Source organism: Salvelinus fontinalis, unplaced genomic scaffold (assembly GCF_029448725.1).
Source record: "Salvelinus fontinalis isolate EN_2023a unplaced genomic scaffold, ASM2944872v1 scaffold_0806, whole genome shotgun sequence".
NCBI lineage: Eukaryota > Metazoa > Chordata > Actinopteri > Salmoniformes > Salmonidae > Salvelinus > Salvelinus fontinalis.
The window spans coordinates 1-27,947 of NW_026601015.1; the positions used below are offsets into that span (position 1 = coordinate 1).

Below are 27,947 nucleotides of genomic sequence, written 5' to 3' on the forward strand. Positions count from 1 at the left end.
GAGAGCAGCTTAGTCTCTAGGTATCAATCTATACTGAATGGAGAGCAGCTTAGTCTCTAGGTATCAATCTATACAGAATGAGACAGATTTGGGGTGGTTCAGAGCTGGGTGTCCCCCTAAAACCCTGTTTAACTCTAATCCTGATTTCCACATCCATAACCCTGACCTCTCACCTGCGTTTAACCTTGAACTGCTCCTTGAGCGTCTCTGATCGGCATATGGTCCGTAGGAAGGGAAGGAAGTCCAGGGCTGCAGCAGGTCTGTTACCCAGTGTCCCTGCCACTCGGCTGGGTAGAATGTCCATCACCTCCCTCCTCCTCTGGAGAACCCTGGAGGAACAACAGCAGCAAACAGGATAGGTTAGATTCCTTAAAATGCATTTAGTGACAACTTCTAATGTAAAAGGGGCTTAATACATAAATGTGTTCAATTTATTACCAAATTAAACTTTTCTTTGAGATGTTGAATACTAAAATGATACTCACTGATTAAATAAGTTATTAATACATGAATACAATATTTTACATATAAATTATAAATTCATAATACTTTTCATAGTAAGCAATACCCTGCCAACTGATCATTAGAAGCCATACAGTGAAGGAGAAACAGACAAGACGACTCACTTTGGTTCACAGGGGCTGTCCTGGGTGATTCTGAAGCCCTGTCTGTGCGGGGCCACAGGGAGTGTGAGCTCGTTCACAGCCTCCTTCCCCAGTTCCCCCTCTAGACCCTGAGCTTTACCCCACGCCTCCTCCACCCCGGCCCTGCACCTCTGGAAGCTCAGAGCCTCCACAGCAGCCTGGATCTCCCCCGCTCTCTCCCCCTCCACCCAGCTCCCTCCATGGCACTCCTCCCTGGGCTCATCATTCATCCCGTCTTTAGTCTCGGCTCTCAGGCCGAACGTCCTGTGTGCGTGTCTGGCGCTACCTACAGGTGAGGTGTGGAGGCAAAGGGAGGAGTCCAGGAGGGACATGTGGTCGAGGAACTCTGCCAGGGAGCCCAGGCAGTGGGACACAGGCTCACTCTTCATCCTCTGCTCCGGGGTAAGCGGCACCCTCATCCTCACCGGGGCAGGGGCCTTCTCCTTTACCTCTTCCTCTCTAGCCTTCACAGATTCTAATTCAACCTTGTTGCTGGTAGAATCGTCCTGACTGTCCTCCCCTTCCATCTGTGTCTGAGGGGGGTTGGGAGGTGGTTTAGTGTGGAGGGAGAGGAAGGCGTCGTCGGAATCAGAGTCTGAGTGAAAGGGGTCCAGGTCCTCTCGGGTACCCAGCTGCTTCTTCTTCTTCATTCTAGAGGATACCTTCACCGGGCTCCCGTCTGTCTCTGACCCCTCTGCCACCTGCTGGAGCCTGGAGTGGGGCAGTGGATCAACCTCAGTCTGAGGTGGTAGATCAATCTCTGGCTTTATACTATTCATACTAGTGGCTATTTCCTGTGGATCAGCGCTGGACTCTTCCTGTGTCCGGTTGCTCACTTCCTGTGGCCACCTGTGGGTTGTGACAGTGAGGTGTGTGGTGGGTAGGGGAAGCAGGGCCTCCATGTTGGAGTAGAGCAGGTCCATTCCTCTCCTCTTGCTTGTGGTCAGCAGCTCCCAGCAACCTGGCTCCACTGTGGACTGGCTCTGAGGAGACAATAGATGGTGGTTAACCTTCAATACTTCCACACTAACTTACAGATAATAAAGTGACTCTGAGAAGGTGGTTTGACATAGGGATTGTAATTATGAGAGATCATACCACAAGAGACCGGTCTTGAGTGTCCTCTTAAGACAACAAGGAGGAAAGAGATGGACTTTTGACAACCAACCTTGAACAGATCCTGCATGTCCCTCTCTGGCTCCATGTTCAGCAGCCCCAGCATGCTCTCTGTGCAGCCTGTGTCACAGGGGGGCAGGGGTCCTGCTGGGGTCACCCCCTCACTCACCACAGAGCCACCTGCAGTTTCCTCTGTCTTTGGCTGGAGATGTGTCGCTGAATATGCAACATAAAAACAACATTTATCACCATCAGTATTAATTGGCAGCGTTGTTTATACAGTTATTCAGTGAACATTACTCTGTCCTCACCTATGGGGTCTGAGTCTGGGAGAGGACGGGATAGCTTCCGCCCCCCTGTGGAGCGGCTCCAGAACTGCAGGTGTAGAAGGCTCTGGCGGATGTCACAACCGTTCAGGTGTAGCAGAGAGGAGACGTCGCGGGCGTCCGTACGCATGTTCTCAGCCAGGCACAGCAGCTGCAGGTAGCTCCCCACATTCACCTGTATAGGAGAAAGAGAGGTGTTACAACCACACACACCCATGCACCTGTATGAAAGAGTTACACACTAACATACGCAAACGACAATACGAGTTTCCTATTATAAAATGAACATTCTTCCTGTGCAACTAGAAAGCATGCTTAAAATATACCTTCAACGTTACTTGAGTACATGACAACAACAAAACATCCAGCAAAAGAAAAAAATCGGTTTGTAGTTTATTGGTTTTCTTACCACTGAGGGGGTTTTGAAATGGATCTCCTCAAAGTAGCCATCAAACATGGTACTGAAGGTGGGATCTAGAAGAGAGAAACAGGTTCAACTCACAGTGCATGTCACCTTCTGGTCTGTGCTATTCATTTGACACAGTGTACAAACATACAACCATGAACCACAACTTAGTCTTCCCACCATGAAATGTGGATTGCTCCCCCACTCACCACTGGTGGTGAGGATCACCGGTCTCTTGGTGGTGGTCATGAACGTTTTGATGGCAGCCAGGAACCCAGAGTCGTCATCAAAGACGACATCCACCTCCTCAAAGAGAATGAGTGACGTGGCTGTCTTCCTGCTCTGCTCTTCACTGGAGGAGGAGGAGTCCTTGGTGTTGGCTGCTGCTGCTGGTCCGTTCTGAGGCTCTTCAGTCTTACTGGACCTCTCCTTGGCTTTACTGGTCTTCTTGGGAACAGCTGGAAGAGAATAACACTGATATTTAGTTCTGACGTGTGTATGCAGACTAGACTAGGGTTTATCCAAAATAGTAACTGAAGGGAATAAAGCTTCCCTGCTGTGTTTAATTTAGGGGCCTAGACTGTTTAACACCTGACTGACAGAAACCTCAAGCTAGGGAGGAAGAAGGACAAGTAATTCATTCTAACCGGTTGGTTGCTTCTGGTCTTGACTGGCACTGGCAGGTTCCTTGTTGGTGGGACCAGGTCGGCCCATTTTGAAGAAGTTGGCCAGGGAGGTGGGGGCCAGTCCTCCCCTCTTGGCTTCACGGGGGGACTGGGGGGGCTTCCTGGGGGAGGACACCACCCTTCGAGGAGAGTACACTTTCCCTGGGAGATGGACAGCAGAATCATCACCTGTCAACCTGGATCTTTAGAAATCCTACTTTATATACTATGGGTCACATAACTCAAGAAACTGGCGGCTGGTAGCATAGCGGTTAAGACGGGTGGGCCAGTAACCGTAAGGTCGCTGGTTTGAATCCCAAGCCGACTAGGTGAACAATCTGTCTAGGAGTCCTTGAGCAAGGCATTTCATTCGAATTGTTCCTGCACTTATTGCTCTTGTAAGTCGCTCTGGATAAGAGCGTCTGCTAAATGACTAACATGTAAGTGTAAAATGAAACTGGCATGTAACCTGAAGATACCATAGATTTAGGCCAATGAGAGATGGTTCTCAGGTTTGTTACCCGTTTATCTCTTATAGATTTTTATCAGTGTCAAACTATCTACTTTCTATCAAAGCAGTCCTAAGAGATAATTTTGTTCAAAGAAACACTGGGCTGCAAGAAGAAAGGCAAACGTCTTCTAAACTTACGTGGTGAGGATCCAGGCCTGGTGGTGGAGCTACTGAAGTAGCACGGCTTATGGGCGTTGACCCCCTGGATGTCCACCTGGTGGGACTGGGTGGCCTCCCTCAGCTGGGACAGGATCTGACGGCCGCTCCGCTGGGACGACGCATTCACCTCAAACACCTGGAGAAGGATGACACAGATTAGACTTCCTGCCTTCAAAGTAGCATACATAGCTAATATATTACACAGACAGTTAAGACAGATGTTAAAAGATTTGAGGGCACCCAGCAGAATCCCACCCTGCATCCCTCTACTGGCTTGCCTTTAAAGCTAAGCAGGGTTGGTCCTGGTCGGTCCCTGGTTGGGAAACCAGATGCTGCTGGAAGTGGTGTTGGAAGACCAGTAGGAACCACTCTTTCCTTTGCCTAGTTAAATGAATGAATGAATGAATGAAGCGCAACTCAGAGAAAATATTTATAGCATTTTCCTTTTCCAAATGGGCGGTAATTTAGAATGCATAAGATTCTGTATTTACGATAGAGTAGCTGCCTTCGGCCCGATAGAGACATCGCTTCTCCCTTTGTTCTTCAGTCTTCCCGCTCTTTCACTCAAACCCAGCCCACTTTCCTTTGGGTAACCAGCTGTCATATCTGTTCTGTCCGCTAGGGACGTTTTCCTTTATGACGTAATTTGTAATCAAGGTATGATTTATTCTGTGTATATGTAATTCTGTGTGATTTAGTTAGGTATTTAGTAAATAAATAATTAAACCCAATTTTGTATTGCTGATTCAACTTGTTAGCCAGGGTTCGTGAAGATAACCAAGAATTTACAACTTTCAGATGAGACTGAAATAAGGTGACGATTAATATTGACTGCTATTGATGTAAAATATTACTAGGTCTTTAAGAGTTTATTCGGAAGATAACAGCTCTATAAATATTATTTCGTGGTGCCCCTCCTCTCTAGCTAATTACATTTACATGATTAGCTCAATCAGGTAATATAAATTACGGAGAAAGTATTTTATAGAATAGCATGTCATAACACTTAATCCGGCATAGCAAAGACACGACACTTCCAAGGCAGTCATAGTCAATGAACTAATCACTGATCATAATCTTGATGTGATTGGCCTGACTGAAACATGTCGCAAGCCTGATGAATTTACTGTGTTAAATGAGGCCTCTCCTCCTGGTTACACTAGTGACCATATCCCCCACACATCCCGCAAAGGCGGAGGTGTTGCTACTCAATCACTTTTTATTGCTACTGTTAACAGGCCTCCTGGGCCGTATACAGTGTTCCTCACTGAGGCCCTATCGGACCTTGTAGTCATGGCAGATAATATTCTAATTGTGGGTGACTTTAATTGTCCTAGGTCAACACAGAACTGCCAGGACCTAGGATCAAATGGAGACACTCAAGTTGTTTAATCCTGTGTCTCCTGACACATTCATGAAAATAGTCATGACCTCTAAACCCTCAAGCTGCATACTGGACCCTATTCCAACTAAACTACATAAATCAAATCAATGCGCCAAATACAACAGGTCCACCTTACAGTGAAATGCTTACTTACAAGCCCCTAACCAACAATGCAGTTTAAAAAAATACAAATAAGAATAAGAAATAAAAGGAACAAGTAATTAAAGAGCAGCAGAAAAATAACAATAGCGAGACTATATACAAGGGGTACCGGTACTGAGTCAATGTGCAGGGGCACTGGTTAGTTGAGGTAATATGTACATGTAGGTAGAGTTATTAAAGTGACTATGCATAGATAATAACAGAGAGTAGCAGCGGTGTAAAAGAGGGGGTGGGCAGCCATTTGATTAGATGTTCAGGAGTCTTATGGCTTGGGGGTAGAAGCTGTTGAGAAGCCTCTTGAACCTATCCGTGGCGCTCCGATACCGCTTGCCATGTGGTAGCAGAGAGAACAGTCTATGACTATTGTGGCTGGAGTCTTTAACAATTCTTAGGGCCATCCTCTGACACCGCCTGGTATAGAGGTCATGGATGGCAGGAAGCTTTGCCCCAGTGATGTACTGGGCCGTACGCACTACCCTCTTTAGAGCCTTGCAGTCGGAGGCTAAGCAGTTGCCATACCAGGCAGTGATGCAACCAGTCAAGATGCCCTCGATGGTGCAGAAGTAAAGCGCTACTTCCTGTGCTTGGCCCTCCTATGTTGAACATAATAAATGGCTCACTATTTTATTTATTTATTTATTTAACCGTTATTTTACCAGGTAAGTTGACTGAGAACACGTTCTCATTTGCAGCAACGACCTGGGGAATAGTTACAGGGGAGAGGAGGGGGATGAATGAGCCAATTGTAAACTGGGGATTATTAGGTGACCATGATGGTTTGAGGGCCAGATTGGGAATTTAGCCAGGACACCGGGGTTAACACCCCTACTCTTACGATAAGTGCCATGGGATCTTTAATGACCTCAGAGAGTCAGGACACCCGTTTAACGTCCCATCCGAAAGACAGCACCCAATCACTGCCCTGGGGCATTGGGATATTTTATTAGACCAGAGGAAAGAGTGCCTCCTACTGGCCCTCCAATACCACTTCCAGCAGCATCTGGTCTCCCATCCAGGGACTGACCAGGACCAACCCTGCTTAGCTTCAGAAGCAAGCCAGCAGTGGTATGCAGGGTGGTATGCTGCTGGCCGGATGTATACCAAACTCACTAAAAGTGGCAGTAAAAAAGCCTCTTGAAAAAGCCAAACCTTGACTAAAAAAAAACTAAAATTGGTCTACAGTAATCCCTCGTTTATCGCGGGGGTTACGTTCCGAAAATGACCCGCGATAAGTGAAATCCGCGAAATAGAATATTTTTTTTTTTTTACAATTAGCAACTATTACATGTATACAAATACAGTGACTCACGTGTAGGCCGTTTCACTGCTCTTCAGACTGGGCCGCTGCATCCTGACTGCGCTCTGCAGTGTTCTCTTCTTCTGAAGCCCGCGGTGCAGGTGTGTTTGTTCGGGAGAAGAACATAGTGATAGGCAGCTGTTGTCGCTCTTTTTTCTTCTTTGCAAAAAGATCCTTGTACACCGACATGCCACCATCGATTACGTTGGAGAACTGTAATGAACGGCTCATCAAAGGGTCCCATTCCTCAGCTACTCGCTTAAGTTCAGTGGCCATTCGCACCATGGTTGCTAAGCGATGTACGTACACATAACTGCACGAGACGACAAAATGATAGCACAATTCGTAGCATGTTTTGATACAAGAAGCGGGAGTGAGTTTTTAGCGAATCAGAATGCAGAGCACAATGCACCAAAAAAAAAAAAAAAAATGCATTATGAAAATCCGCGAAATAGCGAATCCGCGATAAGTGAACCGCGAAGTGGCGAGGGATCACTGTATATCGAATCTCCCATTCTTCTCAAACATTTTTGAAAAAGCTGTTGCACAGAAACTCATTGCCTTCCTGAAGATAAATAATGTATATGAAATGTATCAGTCTGGTCATTTACCACTCGTGAAGGTGGTAAATGACCTTTTAAATCAAGGCTCTGCATCGGCCCTCGTGCTCCTAGACCTTAGCGCTGCTTTTGACACCATCGATCACCACATTCTTTTGGAGAGATTGGAAACCCTAATTTGTCTAGGAGCAAAGATCTTATCTTTCGGAAAGATATCAGTTCGTCTCTGTGGATGGTTTGTCCTCTGACAAATCAATTGTAAGTTTCAGTGTTCCTCAAGGTTCTGTTTTAAGACCACTATTGTTTTCTGTATATATACACACACACACTACCTCTTGATGATGTAATTCGGAAACACAACGTCAACTTTCACTGCTATGAGGACGACTCACAACTGTACATTTCAATAAAACATGGTGAAGCCCCAAAATTGCCTACCCTGGAAGCCTGTGCTTCAGACATAAGGAATTGGGTGGCGGCAAATGTTTAACTTTCAAACAACACAGAGACGCTAGTTCTCGGTCCAAAGAAACAAAGATCTGCTGTTGGATAAAACTGAAGGACCTCAGCGTTACTGGGGACCTTGATCTCTTTTGACGAACATATCAATACTATTTCAAGGAAAGATTTGTTCCATCTTCGTAACATTGCAAAAACCAGAAACTTTTTTTGTCCAAAAATGCAGAAAAGCTAATCCATGTATTTGTCACTTCTAGATTAGACTACTGCAATGCAGTACTCGCCAGCTACCCAGATAAAGCACTAAATAAACTAAACACAGCTGCTAGAATCTTGACTAGAACACCAAATTTGATCATATTCCTCCAGTGCTAGCCTCTCTACACTGGCTTCCTGTTAAGGCAAGGGCTGATTTCAAGGTTTTACTGCTAACCTACAAAGTATTACATGGGCTTGCTCCTACCTCTCTCTCAGATTTGGTCCTGCCGTGCATACCTACACGTACGCTACGGTCACAAGACGCAGGCCTCCTTATTGTCCCTAGAATTTCGAAGCAAAGAGCTGGAGGTAAGGCTTTCTCCTATAAAGCTCAATTTTTATGGAATAGTCTGCCTATCCATGTGAGACGCAGACTCGGTTTCGACCTTAAGGTCTTTATTGAAGACTCATCTCTTCAGTGGGACCTAGGATTGAGTGTAGTCTGGCCCAGGAGTGCGAAGGTGAAAGGCAAGGCACCGGACCGACCTTGTTGTCTCTGCCTGGCCAGCTCCCCTCTCTACACTGGGATTCTCTGCCTCTGCCTCAAATTCTCTCTTTCCATCTCTCCCTCCTGGAGGTCCTGAGCCCTTGGATTATGCCTCAGGACTACCTGGCCTGATGACTCCTGGCTGTCCCCAGTCCACCTGGTTGTGCTGCTGTTTTTCCTAGCCACCGTGCTTCTACATCTGCATTACTTGCCGTTTGGGGTTTTAGGCTGGGTTTCTGTAAAGCCCTTTGTGACATCAGCTGATGTAAAAAGGGCTTTATAAATACATTTGATTGATTGACTGATTCAGAGTGTAAAGTGAGTGCATTCAAATTTGTATGCAGAAACATCTTGATAAAAAAAAGACAAGGATTTTTAATAGAGAACAGTGGGTCACAAAGCATAAAAGGTTGGTGACCGCTGTGTTAGGCAAGTGGAGTGAAGAATGAACAGACCTTAAAGCCGAGTTCCTGGGCGCAGGCGTAGACGGCAGCGGTCTTGCCGACCCCCGTGGGACCAGTGATCAGCAGGGTGTTACACATAAAGTCTTCCCCCTCCTGAGAGTCCCCGTCTTCAGTGTCCCATGAGTCTGTGTGGCCAAGAGGGGAACATCAGGCTGTTTTAGGTTTACTCTGTGGTAACTTTGAAAAATAGTTACTTTTATATAAATGTGTTGGTGCTCAAACAGTCATAGTGCCATCTGAAAATACATGAGCAAAAGCTTAGAATAGAGGGCTCAGCCATGTTCCCCAAGGTGACCGTCTCTTACCATTGCTGTTATCCTCCTGTTTCTTTTCCTTCTGTTTCTTCCTCTCTTCCCGGTCAGCTCTGAGCTTCCATTCCCTCAGCCAACTGCAAACGGATTGGTTTATGCAAAATTACATGAAAGATTAATTGAACTAATGGCATGTAACACACAGGCTTTCAATAAAGCTCATAAAGCCATTGATTCACACCTTTTACATACACTAAGTATGTGGACACCCATAAAAAAAATTGTGGATTTGGCTATTTCAGCCACACCATTGCTGACAAGTGTATAAAAATCTAGCACACAGCCATGCAAACTTCCTAGACAAACATTAGTAGTAGAATGGCCTTATTGGAGAGCTCAGTGACTTTCAACGTGGCAGCATCATAGGATGCCACCTTTCCAACAAGTCAGTTTGTCAAATTTCTGCCCTGCTAGAGCTGCACCGGTCAACTCTAAGTGATGTTATTGTAAAGTGGAAACGTCTAGGGGCAACAACGGCTAAGCCGCAAAGTGGTAGGCCACACAAGCTCACAGAACGGGACCGCGAGTGCTGAAGTGTGTCATGACTGTCCTGATCAGGTCACAGGAGACTACAACCCTACAGATTATCTCTCACCCCTAACAGAGGAGGAGAGATCTAGGGGTATGAAGATGTGGGGGTTTTATGACCCCTCAAGCCCATGGTAAATCTTAGGCAACAGACAAATTTCCTTTGTCCTCTCACTATGGAAAACCAGCCTCAGAACATTAAACATGCAATAAATGAACTTTGGAACAATGGTTTCCGTCAGCCACAATGGTGGTAATGACGATAGATGGAATATGAAAATTAATGTCATTTTTGTTTTGTTATTAAAGGTTAAAGGATGACGTTATTACGAAAACATTGTAACTTTAAGAGTTTTCTTAGTATATGCTTGATGTTTATACATTGTATGTTGTGTGGTAAATGTCCAAATCAAAGAGAATGTTTTGGTAAAGATTAAATGTGATGTTGTCTAAAATTGGATTTGAGTCAAATCTAGACCTTGCCTTTTAACTTGGTACGCCCAGAGAATTGCCCTAAATGCGGTTACGCCCATTTCTGACCTGAGGGTATAAGACATGTGAGTTAAGAATTAACATATCAGACTAAGTGACCCGAGCTGCAGCAAGGTCTGAGTAGTCAACGAACTCAAAACGCAACACGAGGTTGAAGACAAAGGAACCTTATTCTATCCATGCTACGGAGGAGTAGCTATGTCTAAGCGGGTGAATTCATGCCGGACCACTCGACCTCCACTCCCCATCGAATCGTATCTACACTGTTTCATTCCTACACTGTGAGCCCTGAGCTACAGGGCTGGCTGTCCTCAGAAGAACCCTTTCAGACGAGGAATCAGACCACTAAGCAAAAAGGACACTGACATCGTGAGGACAACCAGAGAGTTGCATCAGAGAAGCGCGTCATTGAGAAGCCTAAACAGTCCACGTGGAGAATCCACAGAGACCTTCAACATGTAATTACATCATTATATTCTGACCCATAAGGGCAGCAGTTCGGGGCAAGGTTAGGGTCAAAATAAGCATAGCTGACAAATGCACCCAAATGTATGTTTCTCTCGTGTACTTTCTCTCTCTTTGAAATCCCCAATTTGGGTAACAGTGTGCTGACGTTGCTTCCAGAGGCAGTTTGGAACTCGGTAGTGAGTGTTGCAACCGAGGACAGACAGATTTTTATGCACTTGTCGTGACGTTGTATTAGTTAATGTGATGACTGCTGCCCATCGAATGATTAAAGGTTTATAATTGCGTGATTAAATTAATCAAGCAATAAAACTAATTTTCCCATGGTGCCCCATGTTAGTTAATAATGGCTTGATTAATTTAATCACGCAATTATAAACCTTTAAATCATTCGATGGGCAGCAGTCATCACATTAACTAATACAACGTCACGACAAGTGCATAAAAATCTGTCTGTCCTCGGTTGCAACACTCACTACCGAGTTCCAAACTGCCCCTGGAAGCAACGTCAGCACAAGAACTGTTCGTCGGGAGCTTCATGAAAATGGGTTTCCATGGCCAAGCAGCCACACACAAGCCTAAGATCACCATGCACAATGCCAACGCTACCTGCCCGAATGCATAGTGCAAACTGTCAAGTTTGGTGGAGGAGGAATAAATGGTCTGGGGCTGTTTTCATGGTTTGGGCTAGGCCCCTTAGTTCCAGTGAAGGGAAATCTTAACAGCATACAATGACATTCTAGACGATTCTGTGCTTCCAACTTTGTGGCAACAGTTTGGGGAAAGCCTTTCCCTGTTTCAGCATGCCCCGTGCACAAAGCGAGGTCCACACAGAAATGTTTTGTTGAGATCGGTGTGGAAGAACTTGAGTGGCCTGCACAGAGCCCTGACTTCAACATCAAACACCTTTGGGAGGAATTGGAATGCCGACTGCATATTAATGCCCATGATTTTGGAACGAGATGTTTGACGAGCAGGTGTCCACATACTTTTGGCCATGTACTGTATATCTGTAAAACCTGTGTAGAGCCAGCAGGGTGCCTAGTACACCTAGATACTGAGCTATTCAGTTGAGTCATTCAGTAGATACACCACAATCCCTTACCTGTGCAGCCTCCTCACTGAGGCAGTGTTGCCTATGACGTCATTGGAGTGCTGTGGTTGGTACTTCTCTGTCCACAACACATCCTCTTTTACGGAGTCTGGTGGAATAAAAAAAGCAGTTACTAAAGACTATTCAAAAATTTATTTTGTAATGTTATGAAAAAGAAGCACATTTAAGAATCTAACTGAAAGGCCATGTTTCAGCTACCACAGATACGGCAAGATAAGAGGTTTTACAGAGAACTACATTTCTTATTTGCCCTCTTACCATCTTTGACAGAGTTGCTAGCCAGTGGCGAGTCCTCCAGGAGTAGCACAGGGTCCTTTAGGGAGGGGAGTGGTGTTTTCATCTCCTCATTCTCCTGTTGCTTGCGCCTCCTCCCTCGCCCTCCCCTCCTGGGTGGCTCAGGTTCAGGGGAGATGGTGTCCCCGTCGATCACAATGATCTTCTCCTCCGACCTCCTGGACCTCTGCTTCTTGGCCACCTTTCCCACGGCCCCCTCACCCCCTCTCTTCCTCTTTCCCCCCACAGGCTCTGTCGATGCTGGGGCACTGCTGGCGAGTTTGGTACTGGGGTCTGCCTCTGAAGCTGTGCATTCCTGGAGGTGGTCCGTCCGCCTCTTCAGGAAGCGTGTGAGAAACCGCTGGACGGGGAAAGGAGGGTTGGATGCACTGATCTCCCCCATTAGGAGCTTACGAATGGGCTCAGAGAAATCTTCTCGCCAGCCAGACCCCTGTTCAGAACAAATGATTCCATTATCTAAAGTTGATTAACAAACAAAACTACACCAGTAAATATTACCAGTGAAATATGAAATGTATAAAATAATATTACAACATACCCTTTCAGTGTGGGCTCTGGAGGCTGGCTCAGTCTTACAGCAAGTGGAACTATCGTGGGATGGGAGCTGGTTTGATGGTAGACATCGAAGCTCCTTCAGGAAGTGTAAGCGAGGAGAAACAGGCCATGGTAGACTCCAGAGAGGACACTCTGTCAAAGGGCCAAGAAAAACATAATTAGATGGAGAACACAGAGGGAACACTTGAACAGGAAGTGCGCTGAAAAGGCTAAGGTTTCCAGTTCAAATCCCAGTTACGGCACACAAATTATTTAATAAAAACCTCAGTGCAGTGCACACTTATTATCTATCAGTTGCTTAAGATTTACAGTCGTAAAAATGGCCATTCAAAAAATCTAAACATCCGTGTGTGGCACCCTTTATGCAACTAATAAGAACACTTGGACGGAAGGGACAGAGCTAGCAAGGAGAAAAAACACACCCTGTGACGTCTGCAGCACGTGCACTACAGGCTGGAAGGAGGAGCAGGAGACTGCGTAGGCCTCATTGGTGGCAACGGTTTTGGCTATCTGCTTCTTGAAGGACTCTGGGAAGCCACTCTTCAGGAACTCTCTGCGGGCTCGGAACTGTTCATCATCCTGAGAGTTCTCTGAACCATCACGGCTATAAGGGGTAAGAGGCACAATACGGGTGTAAGGTCAAAGGTCTTGTTGAGGTATGCAAAAAGTTTGAATATAGACCAAACTGTGTTATCGATAATAAGCTGCAGGTCTGTAATAAGCTTACCTGCGATCATCAAAGATGGATATGACTGATGTCCTCGGTGCTTTTTTCCCAAGGAACATGGGAGCCACTTTGGAAGGTAAAAAAATACACAAAACATTAATGTTAGTGTCCTTCTATACATACATATACCAAAAATAAATAAAATCATAATCATACAGCAATTGGTGCTTAGCCCGTATAAGACAAGATTTCATCAAGAATGTGTGCACAAAATACAAATTACATTTAACAAATGTATTGCTTTAAACAATGAAATGCTTAATTAACAATCATAACAAAGTACGGCTTTCACCTTGTCACGATACACAAATAATACACTTCACCTTCTCCTCCAGGCTTTGAAAATTAATTGTGTAATGTCAAAAATTCCCTTTCTAAAAAATAACTACAGCCTGTGTATATCCTGTAGCCAGAACACTTCAGGGTGAGCAAATTATAGATTTCTATAATGATTTCTATAATCATGTTACGACTTATGTCAACAACAGTGATAAAGTACCTGCTGGATTATTGGCCTCCTTGCTGGCAGGTGCTTTTTTCCCCAATACATCATTTAGACTGCGTTTCTGAGCTTTGCCCTTCTCCTTGGCAGTCAGAGCAGAGCCATCCTGGCTATCCTCCACACAAACCACTGAGTCCTGCACAAACAGTGGTTCGCAAAAATAAAGGGTTAGTGGGTTATCTATGAAACAAAGCCTTTCTGTACTTGTGCTTCGTCTCAGTTGGAGAAATGGACAGGAAAACAAGACAGTCAGGTGGATTGAAAAGTACATGCATCATCTCTAATATGACAATTGTTATCAATGGAGCATGAATTGTACAGTACAACTACACACTGAGCGAGAGTAGAACATTTTCTCCCAAGTAAGGAAAAACCTACAATCTTTAACTGAAATGTCATTAGGACTGTAGTGTACCTCGTCTTCACTGTAGCTCTTCTTGACCAAGACCTGGCTCCGGGAGGAGCGTCGTAAAGACCTCTGACCCTCCTTATCCGCTGCTGCCTTTTTACTCTGCTGTATCTCCCGGGCTTTCTCCACCAACTTCTTTGCCTTTTTTCTCTTTTTGGATGCATTGGATTCCTGATGAAGAGGATTCAAATGGGTTTAAGAAGAAAAACTACAAGTGAAAGGAAAGTGTGTGCTGAATTATAGCTGCTAATTCAAAACATCCGTTTCATATTCCAACTGATAAAAACAGAGGCTATAATTACCTTAGTAGCTAGGGGACTGAGGATTTCAAAATCACTTCCACCCTCAGACTTTGATGCAGAGCTTTGGAAGACAACTCTGGTAAATTTCATCCTGAAGGTTCAAGGTAACAATAAAATGATAATAGTTTATGCCAAGGTAGTCGAAACAGCAAAAACAAATGAAATGCCCAAAATGTTAATTTTCAAACATATACAATGCAAACTAGATATTACAAAGTCAGCATGAAGCTAAAGCACTACTGTCGCTAGTAATGTATCGTCCTGCCTTTAAAACAGTGTCCAGACTAGGGACAGGCCTCCATTGTGGACGAGTCAATCTTTGTCCAAACCTATTGCCTCTCTGTTACTGACCAACAGGATGCACAAGCGAGACAATTAAAAACTATGCTTAAAGACATCTTGGCCATCCCTCACCTGATGGGACTTCCTGTCTTGTCTGGTGGACAGACCATCTGTGCTCTGAACACCCTGTGTCTGGACTTGTCTGACTTCGGGGTGGACATCTGGACCAGGCAGTCCTCGGTGACTGCTGCAACATCTTTCACTCTTTCTTTTTTTGTTTTCCTCACTGGGGTTACTGGATCAACAACAGGTGTCTGCCTGCAAGGGGCTTCTCTGGAGGACCTCCTGACTGTTGTTGATGTGGAGGTGGTGGGTTCTGCTTCAGGTTTAGCCTCAGTGTTGGACTTCCCTTTGGGTTTAGAATCAGTCTCCACATCGTCAGTCTCCATGGGAACATGGTCTTCTTGTGCCGCAGGTGAGGGAACTGACTCCTGCTCCAAGGCCTTCTTCCTCCCTCGTCTCTGCGGTTTCTTCTTAGCTGCATTTTTACCTGGCTGCTCCTCTGTTGGGGCAGCAGAGTGGTTCTCCTCCTCAGCGGCTTCCTCCCCAGCCTCCCCCAAGGCCTTGTCCACAGGCTGCTTCCCAGGACCCTTGCCGGGCTTGGCTGGCTGCTTGAAAGCACTCATGAACTGCTTTCGCTCAGTCTGGCTGCACTTGGGAGTGGATGATTCAGACTCAACGACACTGAGCTCCAGGTCCTCCTCCTGCAGGACCACGTTGGACTTCCTTTTTGGGGCATGCAGCAGCTCCGGTCTAGACTGGGGACAAGAAGAGGAAGCGGTCTTCACCACTACAGGTGCTAGGCTCCCCTCTTTTTCCCTGGAGAAGATGGAGGCCATCTTTTTCTCTGCAACCAGGACTGGCTCGTGGCCGGGGGAAATGGTGTGCACCTCAGCTTGGATGGTGAGGGTTCGAGGAGATATCTGCAGGGGACAAAGCTCATTGGCTTTGGGTACATCCAACGTGTCTTCTGGCTCCGGGTCGACTCCGCTTTTCTCCCCCACTTTCTCCTCTCCCTGGCCCCGAGTCTGCAGGAAGTCCTCAAAGGAGATGGTGACGGTGCTCCCGTTCAACTGAGACGCCTCACCCACGTTCACCTCGAAGCTTGCATCACACAAAGAGAGCTCAGCCTCCTGGACCTCGGGCACATACTCCCCCGTTTCCTTATCCTCCTGCTGCTTGGCTTTAGCCTTACTGACAGTCACCTTGTCTTTTCTAGGAATTTTAGGAGAACCGTCGCAACTTTCCTTTTTCTTTGCAGGAGCCCTTTTTTTAGAGTCCACCTTGGGATGATTGTCTTTTTGAGCCTTCTCAGGACATGCCGCGCCAGGGTCAATCTTACCACAGGTGTCTCCAGCCATGCCAGCATCAGCACTGAACTGGGCCAGCAGGGCAGCTGTGTCACTACCCAGGAAGCCACAGCTGCTGCTCACTACGTTGCCCTCTGACCCCTCACTGTCTCCTGGCCCCTCTAAGACCACACACTCCTCCGTCTCAGTGGAACCTGCATCAGCATCAGTCTCCTGTAACTGCCGGGCAACTTTGCTGGGCTTCCTGCCCTGTTTCTGAGGGGGCTTGGCTGGCAGCCTCACAGGGCTGTCTAGGCTGGCTGGTGATTCAGAGGGCTGGGGCCCCAGGCGGTTCTCCTTAGTCTGCTCTGGGGTACTACCTTTCTCTCTAACTGGTGTGGTCTTCCGGCTGAAGTAATCCATGATGTTGTTGGACCTGGGTGGGGAGAATGGTTTCTCCATGGGCTTGGGCACAGGGGAAAAGTAGTTTGTGATCATCTTGACAGGAGGAGCAAGGGCATCTTTGCATGATCTCTTGCATGGCTGTAAAACAAGGTGAGATGATTACGCTCTCAATTATTAAAACTATGCAATGAAAAAAATAAATCCAATGCGTTGACACAGGCTAGTGTAGACAGATGGAATTTGGTTGCACATACCTGAGTTTCAAAATCTTCAATGACAGATGCCATAGCAACGACACCAGCCATAATTTCACTGACCTAAAATAATTAAATGGTTTTAGTTGCAGTGACTAACTAGTTGGTGCATTCTGGTTCAGTTAAGTACTTAGGTAACTTACCTACTAACTAGTAGTAGTCAGTTAACCTGAAAAGCAGCAACTGTAGATAGATAGCTAGTTAAGGGACAGATCAATGGTGAATGTGGTAGTCAGCGAAAACAAAAGAACACAACTTACCAGCTCTTCTCCTTGATCCCTCTAGAAGACACAACCTCTAAGCTACGCGAACTGTCATTGTGTGGCAAAGTTGATAGCTTGATAACTAACTGTCTGTCTAGGGAAATAAATATCTTAAAATAATATCTATCTATCTAGCTATATCCGACTATTGTTGGATGGCATGGCTAACGTTAGTTGGGAAATAGTCGGCTAGCAAGCTGCCCAAAACGCGTAACTAAACTACAACGAAGTTAACATGTAACTGCAAAGTAAATTCTAGATATTAAAGACGAATTAAAGACACATATAAGCAATAATTCCGTATATAGGGTACACTGGTAGTTTGGTTTCAGTCTTCCAAAAATCCCGCCTGACTCGTCTAGCCCAAAGGGCGCCAAATTGCCTTTCGCTTCAGCGTCACCAACTCCACCACTCACAGTGGCAGAACATGTACACGTCACGAACAGTTGTTGATGTTTTGACTGCAAGACTCCACCCCACGTGATATTGTAAATAATTAGCAGTTCTGTTTCTAAACAAATACAGCAAAAGCAGATAAAAGATCAACCCACTGCTGTCTAGTTTTGAAATAAATGAGAGTGAAGTAGATGTTATTCGTTGCTTGTATTCGTGATGATCCATCAAGGTTTGCTAATAAATGTACTGCACAGGTGGAAATTATGACAGCTACTACAAATGCATACTCTGATCAGTGCACAGACCATAAACCGTATAGGCACAGACAGTCCCTGTCATTGGAAGATGTGAAGGTTATTTTGACTGCCTTTGACAAAAGTTATTTTCAAAATTGTCCGAAACGTTGGGGGTTGAAATTCATATTTTGTAATAAAGTGTCTTCAGATACTGTTAATATAACTTTATGTTTTTACATTATTTGTAGAAAAGTCATCTAAACCTTGTTCCCGCTCTCAGTGCTCCATCTCCGGTTGCTTTCCCCTCCCGGAATATTTGATCGTCTGACTTCCCGCTCCTGCGCAGTCTGACCTGGCCTAAACACCACTTTAACTTTCGTATTTTCTTCTATCTCCCCTCCGCAAACATGTCGGAGTACAGCTCGGTACCGGCACCCGGGGTTGGAGCTCCTCTCGGCGGACATCTAGCTATCGGTAACGGTGGTGGAATAAAAAAAGATGCCTTTGCAGACGCGGTACAACGGGCCCGGCAGGTGAGACAGAAGCGGGAGGCATTGTAGCAATGCGCGTGAGCGCCACTGGGAAGGGGTGAAGAAAATGTGACTATTGTCTTGTTTCGTGGTTGTTAGCTTGCAAAGCTGGCTGACTATGTTTGGCGAGCAATCAATACGGTTGCCAGTTATGATTATTATAGCTACCTAGTTAACGTTATAAGTCAAGTGAATTTGAAGACCCAGTTGACGTGCCACTGCAGAAATACCGTTATGATGTTGTTACCAATGCATGCAAGTTGAGTTAGCCGTCTCCCAATGTTGTTGTGCTATTGAGAGCTGGCTGCTTCTGCTGCATGCAAAGACAAAGTCCTGATGACAGACAAGCGGGCTCCGAGCCCTCAGCGTGTCTGTGTTTTTGAGTGCATTCCCAACAAAGTATATATCCTTGACATCATTTGATTGACATCATTCAGCTCACAAACAATTAGCATCTCATGTAATATTTGAAGTTGCTGATCAACGTTAGTTAATACCCAGGACCAGCACAAATAAATCAGACATTCTCATCATGTCATGATATAATCTTTGAATATCTGTTATGTGTTCAAGTGACTTCAACTTTTGTGCATCAGATTGCTGCCAAGATTGGTGAATGTGCAGGGGTAGCCCCTATGAACAACATCAATGCACCAGACGTCTTTCCCTTCACAGCACAGAAACGACAGTTGGAGGACCCAGGTACACACACACACACACTACTGGGGACTGTGAAAGGGCCACTGCCAATGTGAACGTCTGATAACTGGAGTGTGTGCACACAGATTATTGTGAGATCAGATTCAACCTTTGTTTACTTGTTTTTTTTTCTTCCCACAGATCAACCTGAGAGCAAGAAAATGGCTCCACAGAGTGACGTGGACTCAGCCACAGCTCTCTGTAAGTTACTCTTCCTCGTGTCTCCTACTACCTACTAATCCTGCTCCATGTCTTACATGAATGTCAACTGTCTCCCCTGGTCTGTCTGTACTGTCCTCTCCCCTGGTCGGTGTCTGTACTGTCCGGCCCCTCTCCCCTGGTCGGTGTCTGTACTGTCCGGCCCCTCTCCCCTGGTCTGTGTCAGTACAGTCCGTCCCCTCTCCCCTGGTCTGTGTCTGTACTGTCCGTCCCCTCTCCCCTGGTCTGTGTCAGTACTGTTTCACCACTCTTCCCTGGTCGGTGTCTGTACTGTTTCACCACTCTTCCCTGGTCGGTGTCTGTACTGTCCGGCCCCTCTCCCCTGGTCGGTGTCTGTACTGTCCGGCCCCTCTCCCCTGGTCTGTGTCAGTACTGTTTCACCACTCTTCCCTGGTCGGTGTCTGTACTGTCCGGCCCCTCTCCCCTGGTCGGTGTCTATACTGTCCGGCCCCTCTCCCCTCTCCCCTGGTCGGTGTCTGTACTGTCCGTGCCCTCTCCCCTGGTCGGTGTCTGTACTGTCCGGCCCCTCTCCCCTGGTCGGTGTCTGTACTGTCCGGCCCCTCTCCCCTGGTCGGTGTCTGTACTGTCCGGCCCCTCTCCCCTGGTCGGTGTCTGTACTGTCCGTGCCCTCTCCCCTGGTCGGTGTCTGTACTGTCCTGCCCCTCTCCCCTGGTCGGTGTCTGTACTGTCCGGCCCCTCTCCCCTGGTCGGTGTCTGTACTGTCCGGCCCCTCTCCCCTGGTCGGTGTCTGTACTGTCCGGCCCCTCTCCCCTGGTCGGTGTCTGTACTGTCCGGCCCCTCTCCCCTGGTCGGTGTCTGTACTGTCCGGCCCCTCTCCCCTGGTCGGTGTCTGTACTGTCCGTCCCCTCTCCCCTGGTCTGTGTCAGTACTGTTTCACCACTCTTCCCTGGTCGGTGTCTGTACTGTCCGGCCCCTCTCCCCTGGTCGGTGTCTGTACTGTCCGGCCCCTCTCCCCTGGTCGGTGTCTGTACTGTCCGGGCCCCTCTCCCCTGGTCTGTGTCAGTACTGTTTCACCACTCTTCCCTGGTCGGTGTCTGTACTGTCATGCCCCTCTCCCCTGGTCTGTCACTGTGAGCATCACCTGTGTTTGTCTTGTCCTCATTTTGCAGTGTGTCAGTAATCTGAGCCCTGTTCTCTCTCTATATATCTCTCTTTCTTTCTCTCTTTCCTTTTACAGCTATTGGAGCCCAACTGGCAGCACTGGCCCAGCAGAGGCAAGTCATTAGCATCATTTAATCCATAACAATCCAAGTAGGTCTCTAAAATGAAGTGAAATAGTATTGGGGATTGGAATTAGTTCTTCAGCAGAAGATTATTGGTGACAATATGTTGACGATTTGGATAACGAACTGTTGTGCTTTGCTTCTCTCTCCCACAGTGCCAGGCTCACAACCACCTCAGAGGAGTACAGTGTTCCTGATGGAATGGTGGGACTCAGTAAGTGCACTTTCTCCAAATGCCACTTTATATAATGTTTACATACCCTACATTACTCATCTCATATGTATATACTGTACTCTACCATCTACTGCACCTTGCCTATGCCGTTCGGCCATCGCTCATTGATATATTCTTATTCATTCCTTTACACTTGTGTGTGTGTATAAGGTAGTTGTTGTGAAATTGTTAGATTAGATTACTTGTTAGATATTACTGCATGGTCGGAACTAGAAGCACAAGCATTTAGCTACATTCGCATTAATATCTCCTAACCATGTGTATGTGACAAATACATTTGATTTGGATTATTTTTTTCGTGTTGAATTTGAACATTACTGGACACATCATGAACATCATAATCAATAAAAAATACAACTCTCCTCTCTTCCTCTCCTCCAGTCATTGGCCGGGGCGGAGAACAGATCAACAAGATCCAGCAGGAATCAGGCTGCAAGGTTCAGATAGCCCCAGGTGAGGGACTGTGGAAAGTGTGGCCTTTATAGTCAATGGTTCAGATAGCCCCAGGTGAGGGACTGTGGAAAGTGTGGCCTTTATAGTCAATGGTTAGGAGCAGAGCTATAGTTGAACTCTTCATCTGTTTTTATGGTTGTGTGTGTGCGCGTGTGTGTGTTATTGACTGTTGGTTGTTTTCAGACAGTGGAGGTTTACCAGAGAGGAGTGTCTCTCTCACAGGGTCCCCAGACTCCGTACAGTAAGTGAGATCCTACTAGCTAATTGTGATATTTTTGTATTGTTATCACAAGATGCTGTTCGCCTCTAGCCACTGAATTTACACAGCTCTATCTTTATGTATGGCATATCTCGTAGTTCCACTATTAATGTGTGCTATTGCACTCATCAGTTGAGTTGACCCACCCCCCTCTCTTCCATTCTGACTAGGAAAGCCAAGATTTTATTGGATGAGATTGTGTCTCGGGGGAGGGGCACACCCCCCTCATCCTTCCACGAGGCGACCAATGGACAGAGTGGCTCAGGGCAGGAGATGATGATTCCCGCAGGCAAGGCTGGCCTCATCATCGGCAAGGGAGGGGAGACTATCAAACAGCTACAGGTATATACAGACAGTCAGTCGGCCTCACCAGTAGCCAGAGAAGTGTTCCACAACACATTGAGGCGTGTGTTTTGAGATGTTGACAGTTTCATCGCAAACAGGCTGATGTGTGCAGTCATGCAAATTAATTTTTTGGTTGTTAAATCTACAGAGCAAGCATGAAAGAAATATAAGCAGGAAATTCTCGTATCTCATTACACAAGTATTTCATGGACCATGTGAGTGTTGTGAATCATTGCCATCAGTAGGTTGAGCAGAGCTGACCATGCTGTCTGTCTGCGGCGTTGACAGGAGCGAGCAGGAGTGAAGATGATCCTGATTCAGGACGCGTCTCAGGGACCCAACATGGACAAGCCCCTGCGCATCATCGGGGAGCCATACAAAGTGGAGGTAACACAAGGCCTTGCTACAATCTGTATCCCACATTGAATTGGCATGCTGTACTGCAGCTCTGCAGATGGGGGATTTGGTAGCAACTTTTAATGTGCTAATAGCTGTTCTCCCTAAGGAGACTTAATAAAGTTGTTTGAGTTTGAATATCTGTCCTGTGGGTCTGCACAGCAAGCCATGGAGTTGGTGCAGGAGATACTGAGGGAGAGGGATCAGCCTGGCTTCGGAGACAGGAACGAGTACGGCTCCCGCATGGGGGGAGGTGGAAGAGCCATGGACGTAAGTCAGAGGGCTCTTTGTGTGTGTGTGTGTGTGTGTGTGTGTGTGTGTGTGTGTGTGTGTGTGTGTGTGTGGAGAGGGACTCACATTCCCCATCACAGGTCTGATGTTTTATTCATAAGAGAGTGAGCACCTTCCTTTAGCTATCAATCTAATCTATTTGGCACTGTCTAACCTGCTCTCTGATTGGCTAGGTTCCAGTGCCGCGACACTCTGTCGGGGTGGTGATTGGTCGCAACGGGGAGATGATCAAGAAGATTCAGAACGACGCAGGAGTTAGGATACAGTTTAAACCAGGTATATAACTTAAACCAGGTATATAACGTTTCATAGTCATGTCATATGAACTACTGCTACTCAACTAATTTACACAGTTTAACCACAAGTTATGTGGTGTCAACTAACAAGCTTTACATTCTGTATGTGGTGTTGCACAAGACTCAGAGGAAATGTCCTGTCTTTGTAGATGATGGCACAGGTCCAGATAAGATGGCCCACATCATGGGCCCACCAGACTGCTGTGACAATGCTGCCCAGATCATCCAGGAGCTACTGCAGAGCATCAGGGTCAGAGAGGAGGGAGGACAGGAGGTACATACCTCACACACGCACGTAGAGTATCTGAAAAACAGCCACTGCTCACACGCTAGCTTGGAACTGTTTAGATACAAGTGTATTGGAGCTGCCATGATTCCGTGCCTTGTGGAACATACAACACTCAACGCATTTAGTGAACCACTGGAACAATGTAAACAAATGGACTCCATAACCTAGACAAATGATAGTCCTAGTGTTAGAGCATTCCCACAATTCCCCATACAGTACATTACTGTTATTAGGAGGTAAATATCATCATCTTAAACAAACTCTGACTTTCTGACGTCCAGGACCAGGACTTAAATATAAATTGTATTAAGACCCTCTTTCTCTCTCTCTTCCACCCTCCTTCCTTCTCAGGGTCCTCCCGGGCCTCCAGGCATGTCCCCGAGTGGTGGCGGCAGGGGCCGCAGCCGAGGGGGCCAGGGGAGCTGGGGTCCCCCTGGTTGTGGAGGAGGGGAGATGACTTTCTCCATTCCGGCCCACAAGTGTGGCCTGGTGATCGGACGGGGCGGGGAGAACATCAAGGCCATCAACCAGCAGACTGGGGCCTTTGTGGAGATCTCCCGCCAGCTGCCCCCCAACGGGGACCCTAACTTCAAGCTCTTTGTCATTCGAGGCTCTCCGCAGCAGATAGATCACGCCAAGCAGCTCATCGAGGACAAGATCGAGGTATGCAGGGTTCCTGCTCAGGGTAAGGAGGAAAGGGTGGAAGGATGGATGGATGGGTTTGTGGTGTTGGAAAACTCATTTGGGGAAATGGACATGATTGCTTCAACGCACAATCAATGGAGTCAAACTGGCGATTAATTTGCTTTCAGTCGTTTCACCATAGATGTGAACATAATGTCCATGCATCTAACTGGTTGTGCTTTCCAGGGTCCCCTCTGTCCTGTTTGTCCAGGTCCTGGTGGACCAGGCCCCATGGGTCCCTATAATCCTGATCCCTATAACCCAGGACCCCCAGGAGCCCCTGGACCACAGTGAGTGGAGACTGGAAATGTAGTCATCACAAACTCTGGCTTTTACAAGCCTCTACTGGCTAAAATGTTACATTACAACGATACAATCATTGATTGGACCAATGGAAGTCTACTGAGTAGTAACTGGGTTTTCTCTATCCCCCCCAAGTGGAGGTCTTCATGGTTATCCCCCACAGGGCTGGGGCAACACCTACCAGCAGTGGCAGCCCCAAGCACCCCACGACCCCAGTGAGTGACCTGCAACATTGACCTTTCAGACCCTCACTGTGGACAGGAAATGGTTACATTGGAACTATAACTTTCAATGGCCTCCCAATGTTTTCTCTCGCTGTAATCACTTATTTGAAAAGACTGAGAAAGGGAAAGCAATATGGAGTCAACTCCACCCAGCCTACCAGTGGTCTCTTTTGGGCTTTCCTACCATATAGTTTTATCTCCTTGTCATTTCAAAACAGTGGTTACAACAGAGAGCAGGCTTTAGTTAGCCTGGTCCCAGATATGTTTCTGCTGTCTTGCCAACTCCATTGTCTGCTGTCACAATGTCCATAGGAGTACAGCACAAACTGGGGCCAGGCTAGCTTTTAGTGGTACATAACCCTGCAACTATTATCAAAATCATCTGTGATGGGAGAATGTCTTTCTGTGTTGGCTATTGATAATAACTCACCCTATCTCTCTCTGCCCCCTGGTTTCTAAGCACAGGCAGGTAGCAGGGCACGCTCAGCCCTATGAGGACCTCACCTCCAACTGCCATCTTTTTTAGGCAAGGCAGCCGGTGCCGCGGACCCTAACGCAGCCTGGGCAGCCTATTATGGCCAGTACTACCAGGGAGGGCAGCCAGGGGGAGCAGGGCCCGGCCAGCCCCCCACCAACCCCACCGCTGGTGGCCCAGCACCTGGAGACCAGCCCCAGGCCAGCCAGACCCCTGGGGGCCAGCCTGACTACACCAAGGCCTGGGAGGAGTACTACAAGAAGATGGGTGTTGGTGAGACCACTGGTCTACTATAGTTACTAGAATAACACCACAGGAGGAAAGACGGCAGGTGTTTCCCTCTTAGAATAGGAAAGATGGGCACTGTCTAATTTTGTCATTTTAGACAGTGTCTATCTTTCCCATTTAATTTTGTATCGAGGCGTATAGCTGTCTACTGTTGTGGGCTGTTGACTACGCTTGACTTTAGATTACTTTCAAGGTCTAAAATCATCTGACAAACTTTAATTTTGAAGTGAACCAGTGCTGTAAGAACATGAATCTTTCATGTTAACCTTGTCGATCATAGCATATCTCTTCTTCATCCAAAATACCCCCTCTTCTCTGCTCCCCCAGCCCAGGCAGGAGGCTCTGCAGCAGGGCCAGGAGCAGCAGGTGCCCCAGCAGCCCCAGGTGGAGGCCAGCAGGACTACAGTGCAGCCTGGGCAGAGTACTACAGGCAGCAGTCTGCTTACTACGGCCAAACAGGACAGGCTCCAGGACAGCCTGCCACCCCTCAGCAAGGCCAGCAGGTAAAGTTACACTCTGTGTGTACTGTGAGAGCACTCAGATGTGTATGTCTAACAAGTTGTGTTTTGTATATTGCCTAGGTGTGTGCATTCTGTCCTGAGGTGTACTGTCCTGGGTTGCAGTCTGTTTTTGTCATCCAGGCTGAAGATGTTACTGGTTGTTGTGGTTCTGACTCGGTACTCTTACCCTGTTCTTTCTCTCCAGACACAGTGAGCGGCTCGGCTGAGACTCATAAAGAGCGAGAATAAAGAAAGGCTACTACCACTTAACCCAACCAGTCAACAGAGTCCGGCCATTTTTCTGAATTTTATTATATCTATATTTTTTGTTCTGAAGGGATTGTGCTGGCAGTCCTTTCCCTGTCCCTCCCCTTTCCCCATCCACCAACTCACCACTTGTTTCAATAAATATGCGAAGAGAAACTATTGCTTTGCCTGTGAGCTGAATAATGGGATGGATTTCTAGTTGTCTTTCATTTTGGTTCCCTGAAATCTTCCCTTGTTTTTTCCGTCATCTGTCAATAAAAACATGAACTTGGGAGATTTGAACTCTGAACCATGAAAGCCAGATTTACTTCCAGAAATGCTCATCACTCACCCAATGAAATCGCACTTTCCCCTTTTTTTATTTTATTTACCACAGCCAAACTGGCTATTCAAGTGACTTACTTCTAGTCCTACACTACTAATACTGCATTTACTGAAATTAACATTTATTTATAAAGATTACAATTAATTACATGAATGGTAAAATGATTAAGAGTGGGAGGTTTTGCTTTTAATTGCTTGGTAGTTTGATTTCTCCTTCATTTGGAACATTCCCATCACCTAAGTTTCTTGGTCTTCATACATTTTGAGCTTTGGTTTTGATTTTATGTTCTGTGAATTATATTTTTGTTTTCCGTGTGTGTGACTGTACAGTGTTTAGAATGTGTCCCCACAAGTGATGATAAACGTGCGTGTCTGTATGAGTGGTTGCACAGCGGAAGACTTCCGTGATTGTGGAACGCTAGTTAACATAGCCACGGGTATATCTACAGTGGGAAGTTACCTACTGCAAACATCACATAACACTAGTCTGTTTAACTCAACCTGTTGCACGGGAGACGAACGGTGTTAGAAGTTTTAGTTTTCCTTGATCTGTGACACGGTCTTCTACATTGTATGTTTTTGTTTTTTATTGTTCAATTGTTTTGAATAAAGTTCCAATAAGGGATGTCCTGACATCCCGCCAGTTAGATCACCTTCTGATGGGATGTCCTGACCTCCCGCCAGTTAGATCACCTTCTGATGGGATGTCCTGACCTCCCGCCAGTTAGATCACCTTCTGATGGGATGTCCTGACCTCCCGCCAGTTAGATCGCCTTCTGATGGGATGTCCTGACCTCCCGCCAGTTAGATCACCTTCTGATGGGATGTCCTGACCTCCCGCCAGTTAGATCACCTTCTGATGGGATGTCCTGACCTCCCGCCAGTTAGATCGCCTTCTGATGGGATGTCCTGACCTCCCGCCAGTTAGATCACCTTCTGATGGGATGTCCTGACCTCCCGCCAGTTAGATCACCTTCTGATGGGATGTCCTGATCTCCCGCCGGTTAGATCACCTTCTGATGGGATGTCCTGACCTCCCGCCAGTTAGATGACCTTCTGATGGGATGTCCTGACCTCCCACCAGTTAGATCACCTTCTGATGGGATGTCCTGACCTCCCGCCAATTAGATCGCCTTCTGATGGGATGTCCTGACCTCCCGCCAGTTAGATCGCCTTCTGATGGTCATTGGGGACAGGAGTTTTCCCTGCTCAAGGAAAATCTTTTGGCCATAGTTATAGGTTTTAAACGGGGCTGGTTGCAAAATTCCAGGAACTTTCAATAAATTCCCTGGTTTCCCTGAAATACCGGTTGGAGGATTCCCAGAATCAGGAGGGAATAAGCAGGAAATCCAGAATCCTCCAACACGAATTTCTGGAAAACCAGGGAATTTATTGAAAGTTCCTGGAATTTTGCAACCCCTAACTATGGTCCCTGGTCATGGAAAAACTCCTATTCAGAGTGAGTTTTAAGGTTGCACTGGAATAAGCTATGGTTGAAGTCATGAGTAAGATGGCAATTTATGGTTGTTAAGGTTAACCTCAGGGTCATGTTCATAAGGGACTAACAGACTGGAACAGGGAGGGACTACCTGGACTTGTCCAACAAGTGCAAATTTTCTTTTGCAAAACGTTTTGGTACGGTGTGCCCAAATGAACATGACCCAGACATGTTGAATCACTAACTCTTGAGGAAGAATGGCAGCTTGGGCACTGTATTGGAGTCTGCATTTTGCAGGGCACAGTGTTGATATTGTGAATAAAATGACCACCAGCAGCAATATTCTGTTGAATTAAAAGGGTGAGAAGTCAACATATTTTTAAACTTGTGTGTCCAGTTTTGTTTC

At 46.5% G+C, this 27,947-nt stretch overlaps 2 protein-coding genes across 4 annotated transcripts; one reads left to right on the forward strand and one right to left on the reverse strand.

Moving 5' to 3' along the window:
* Positions 1 to 65: 65 nt before the first annotated feature.
* On the reverse strand, positions 66 to 18,008 carry LOC129847374 (ATPase family AAA domain-containing protein 5-like). Its single transcript, XM_055915145.1, has 21 exons — positions 17,148 to 18,008; positions 16,888 to 16,950; positions 15,012 to 16,771; positions 14,598 to 14,688; positions 14,302 to 14,466; positions 13,884 to 14,022; positions 13,385 to 13,451; positions 13,080 to 13,261; positions 12,641 to 12,789; positions 12,067 to 12,532; positions 11,800 to 11,896; positions 9,204 to 9,286; positions 8,890 to 9,023; positions 3,807 to 3,963; positions 3,140 to 3,319; positions 2,702 to 2,950; positions 2,496 to 2,560; positions 2,072 to 2,261; positions 1,813 to 1,976; positions 627 to 1,627; positions 66 to 329 (listed from the first exon to the last, which is right to left on the reverse strand). Exons 2-21 carry the CDS (start codon positions 16,936 to 16,938, stop codon positions 170 to 172), a joined length of 5,550 nt encoding a protein of 1,849 aa, XP_055771120.1. The 5' UTR covers positions 16,939 to 16,950; positions 17,148 to 18,008; the 3' UTR covers positions 66 to 169.
* An 81-nt stretch (positions 18,009 to 18,089) lies between these two features.
* Positions 18,090 to 27,917, forward strand: LOC129847375 (far upstream element-binding protein 2-like). 3 transcript variants are annotated; one of them, XM_055915146.1, is made up of 18 exons: positions 18,090 to 18,315; positions 18,909 to 19,014; positions 19,153 to 19,212; positions 20,429 to 20,465; positions 20,630 to 20,688; positions 21,091 to 21,162; positions 21,346 to 21,403; positions 21,592 to 21,763; positions 22,055 to 22,153; positions 22,325 to 22,432; positions 22,627 to 22,729; positions 22,899 to 23,023; positions 23,390 to 23,701; positions 23,909 to 24,012; positions 24,161 to 24,240; positions 24,776 to 24,997; positions 25,340 to 25,515; positions 25,718 to 27,917. In XM_055915146.1, exons 1-18 carry the CDS (start codon positions 18,190 to 18,192, stop codon positions 25,724 to 25,726), a joined length of 2,028 nt encoding a protein of 675 aa, XP_055771121.1. In that variant the 5' UTR covers positions 18,090 to 18,189; the 3' UTR covers positions 25,727 to 27,917. The 3 variants fall into 3 exon arrangements, with proteins under 3 accessions (XP_055771121.1, XP_055771123.1, XP_055771122.1); XM_055915148.1 differs by lacking the exons at positions 25,340 to 25,515; positions 25,718 to 27,917 and having other exon boundaries at positions 24,715 to 24,805; XM_055915147.1 differs by lacking the exons at positions 25,340 to 25,515; positions 25,718 to 27,917 and having other exon boundaries at positions 24,710 to 24,800.
* Positions 27,918 to 27,947: the final 30 nt, after the last annotated feature.

Coding starts and splice junctions, on each gene's coding strand:
- LOC129847374 (XM_055915145.1), bottom strand. CDS start 16,938: ATGGCTGGTGTCGTTGCTATGGCATCTGTCATTGAAGATTTTGAAACT. Junction 3,320..3,806: donor CAGGCCTGGATCCTCACCAC/GTAAGTTTAGAA, acceptor TCCATCTCCCAG/GGAAAGTGTACTCTCCTCGA. Junction 2,561..2,701: donor GGTGATCCTCACCACCAGTG/GTGAGTGGGGGA, acceptor TCTCTCTTCTAG/ATCCCACCTTCAGTACCATG.
- LOC129847375 (XM_055915146.1), top strand. CDS start 18,190: ATGTCGGAGTACAGCTCGGTACCGGCACCCGGGGTTGGAGCTCCTCTC. Junction 19,015..19,152: donor ACGACAGTTGGAGGACCCAG/GTACACACACAC, acceptor TTCTTCCCACAG/ATCAACCTGAGAGCAAGAAA. Junction 24,013..24,160: donor CCAGGAGCCCCTGGACCACA/GTGAGTGGAGAC, acceptor ATCCCCCCCAAG/TGGAGGTCTTCATGGTTATC.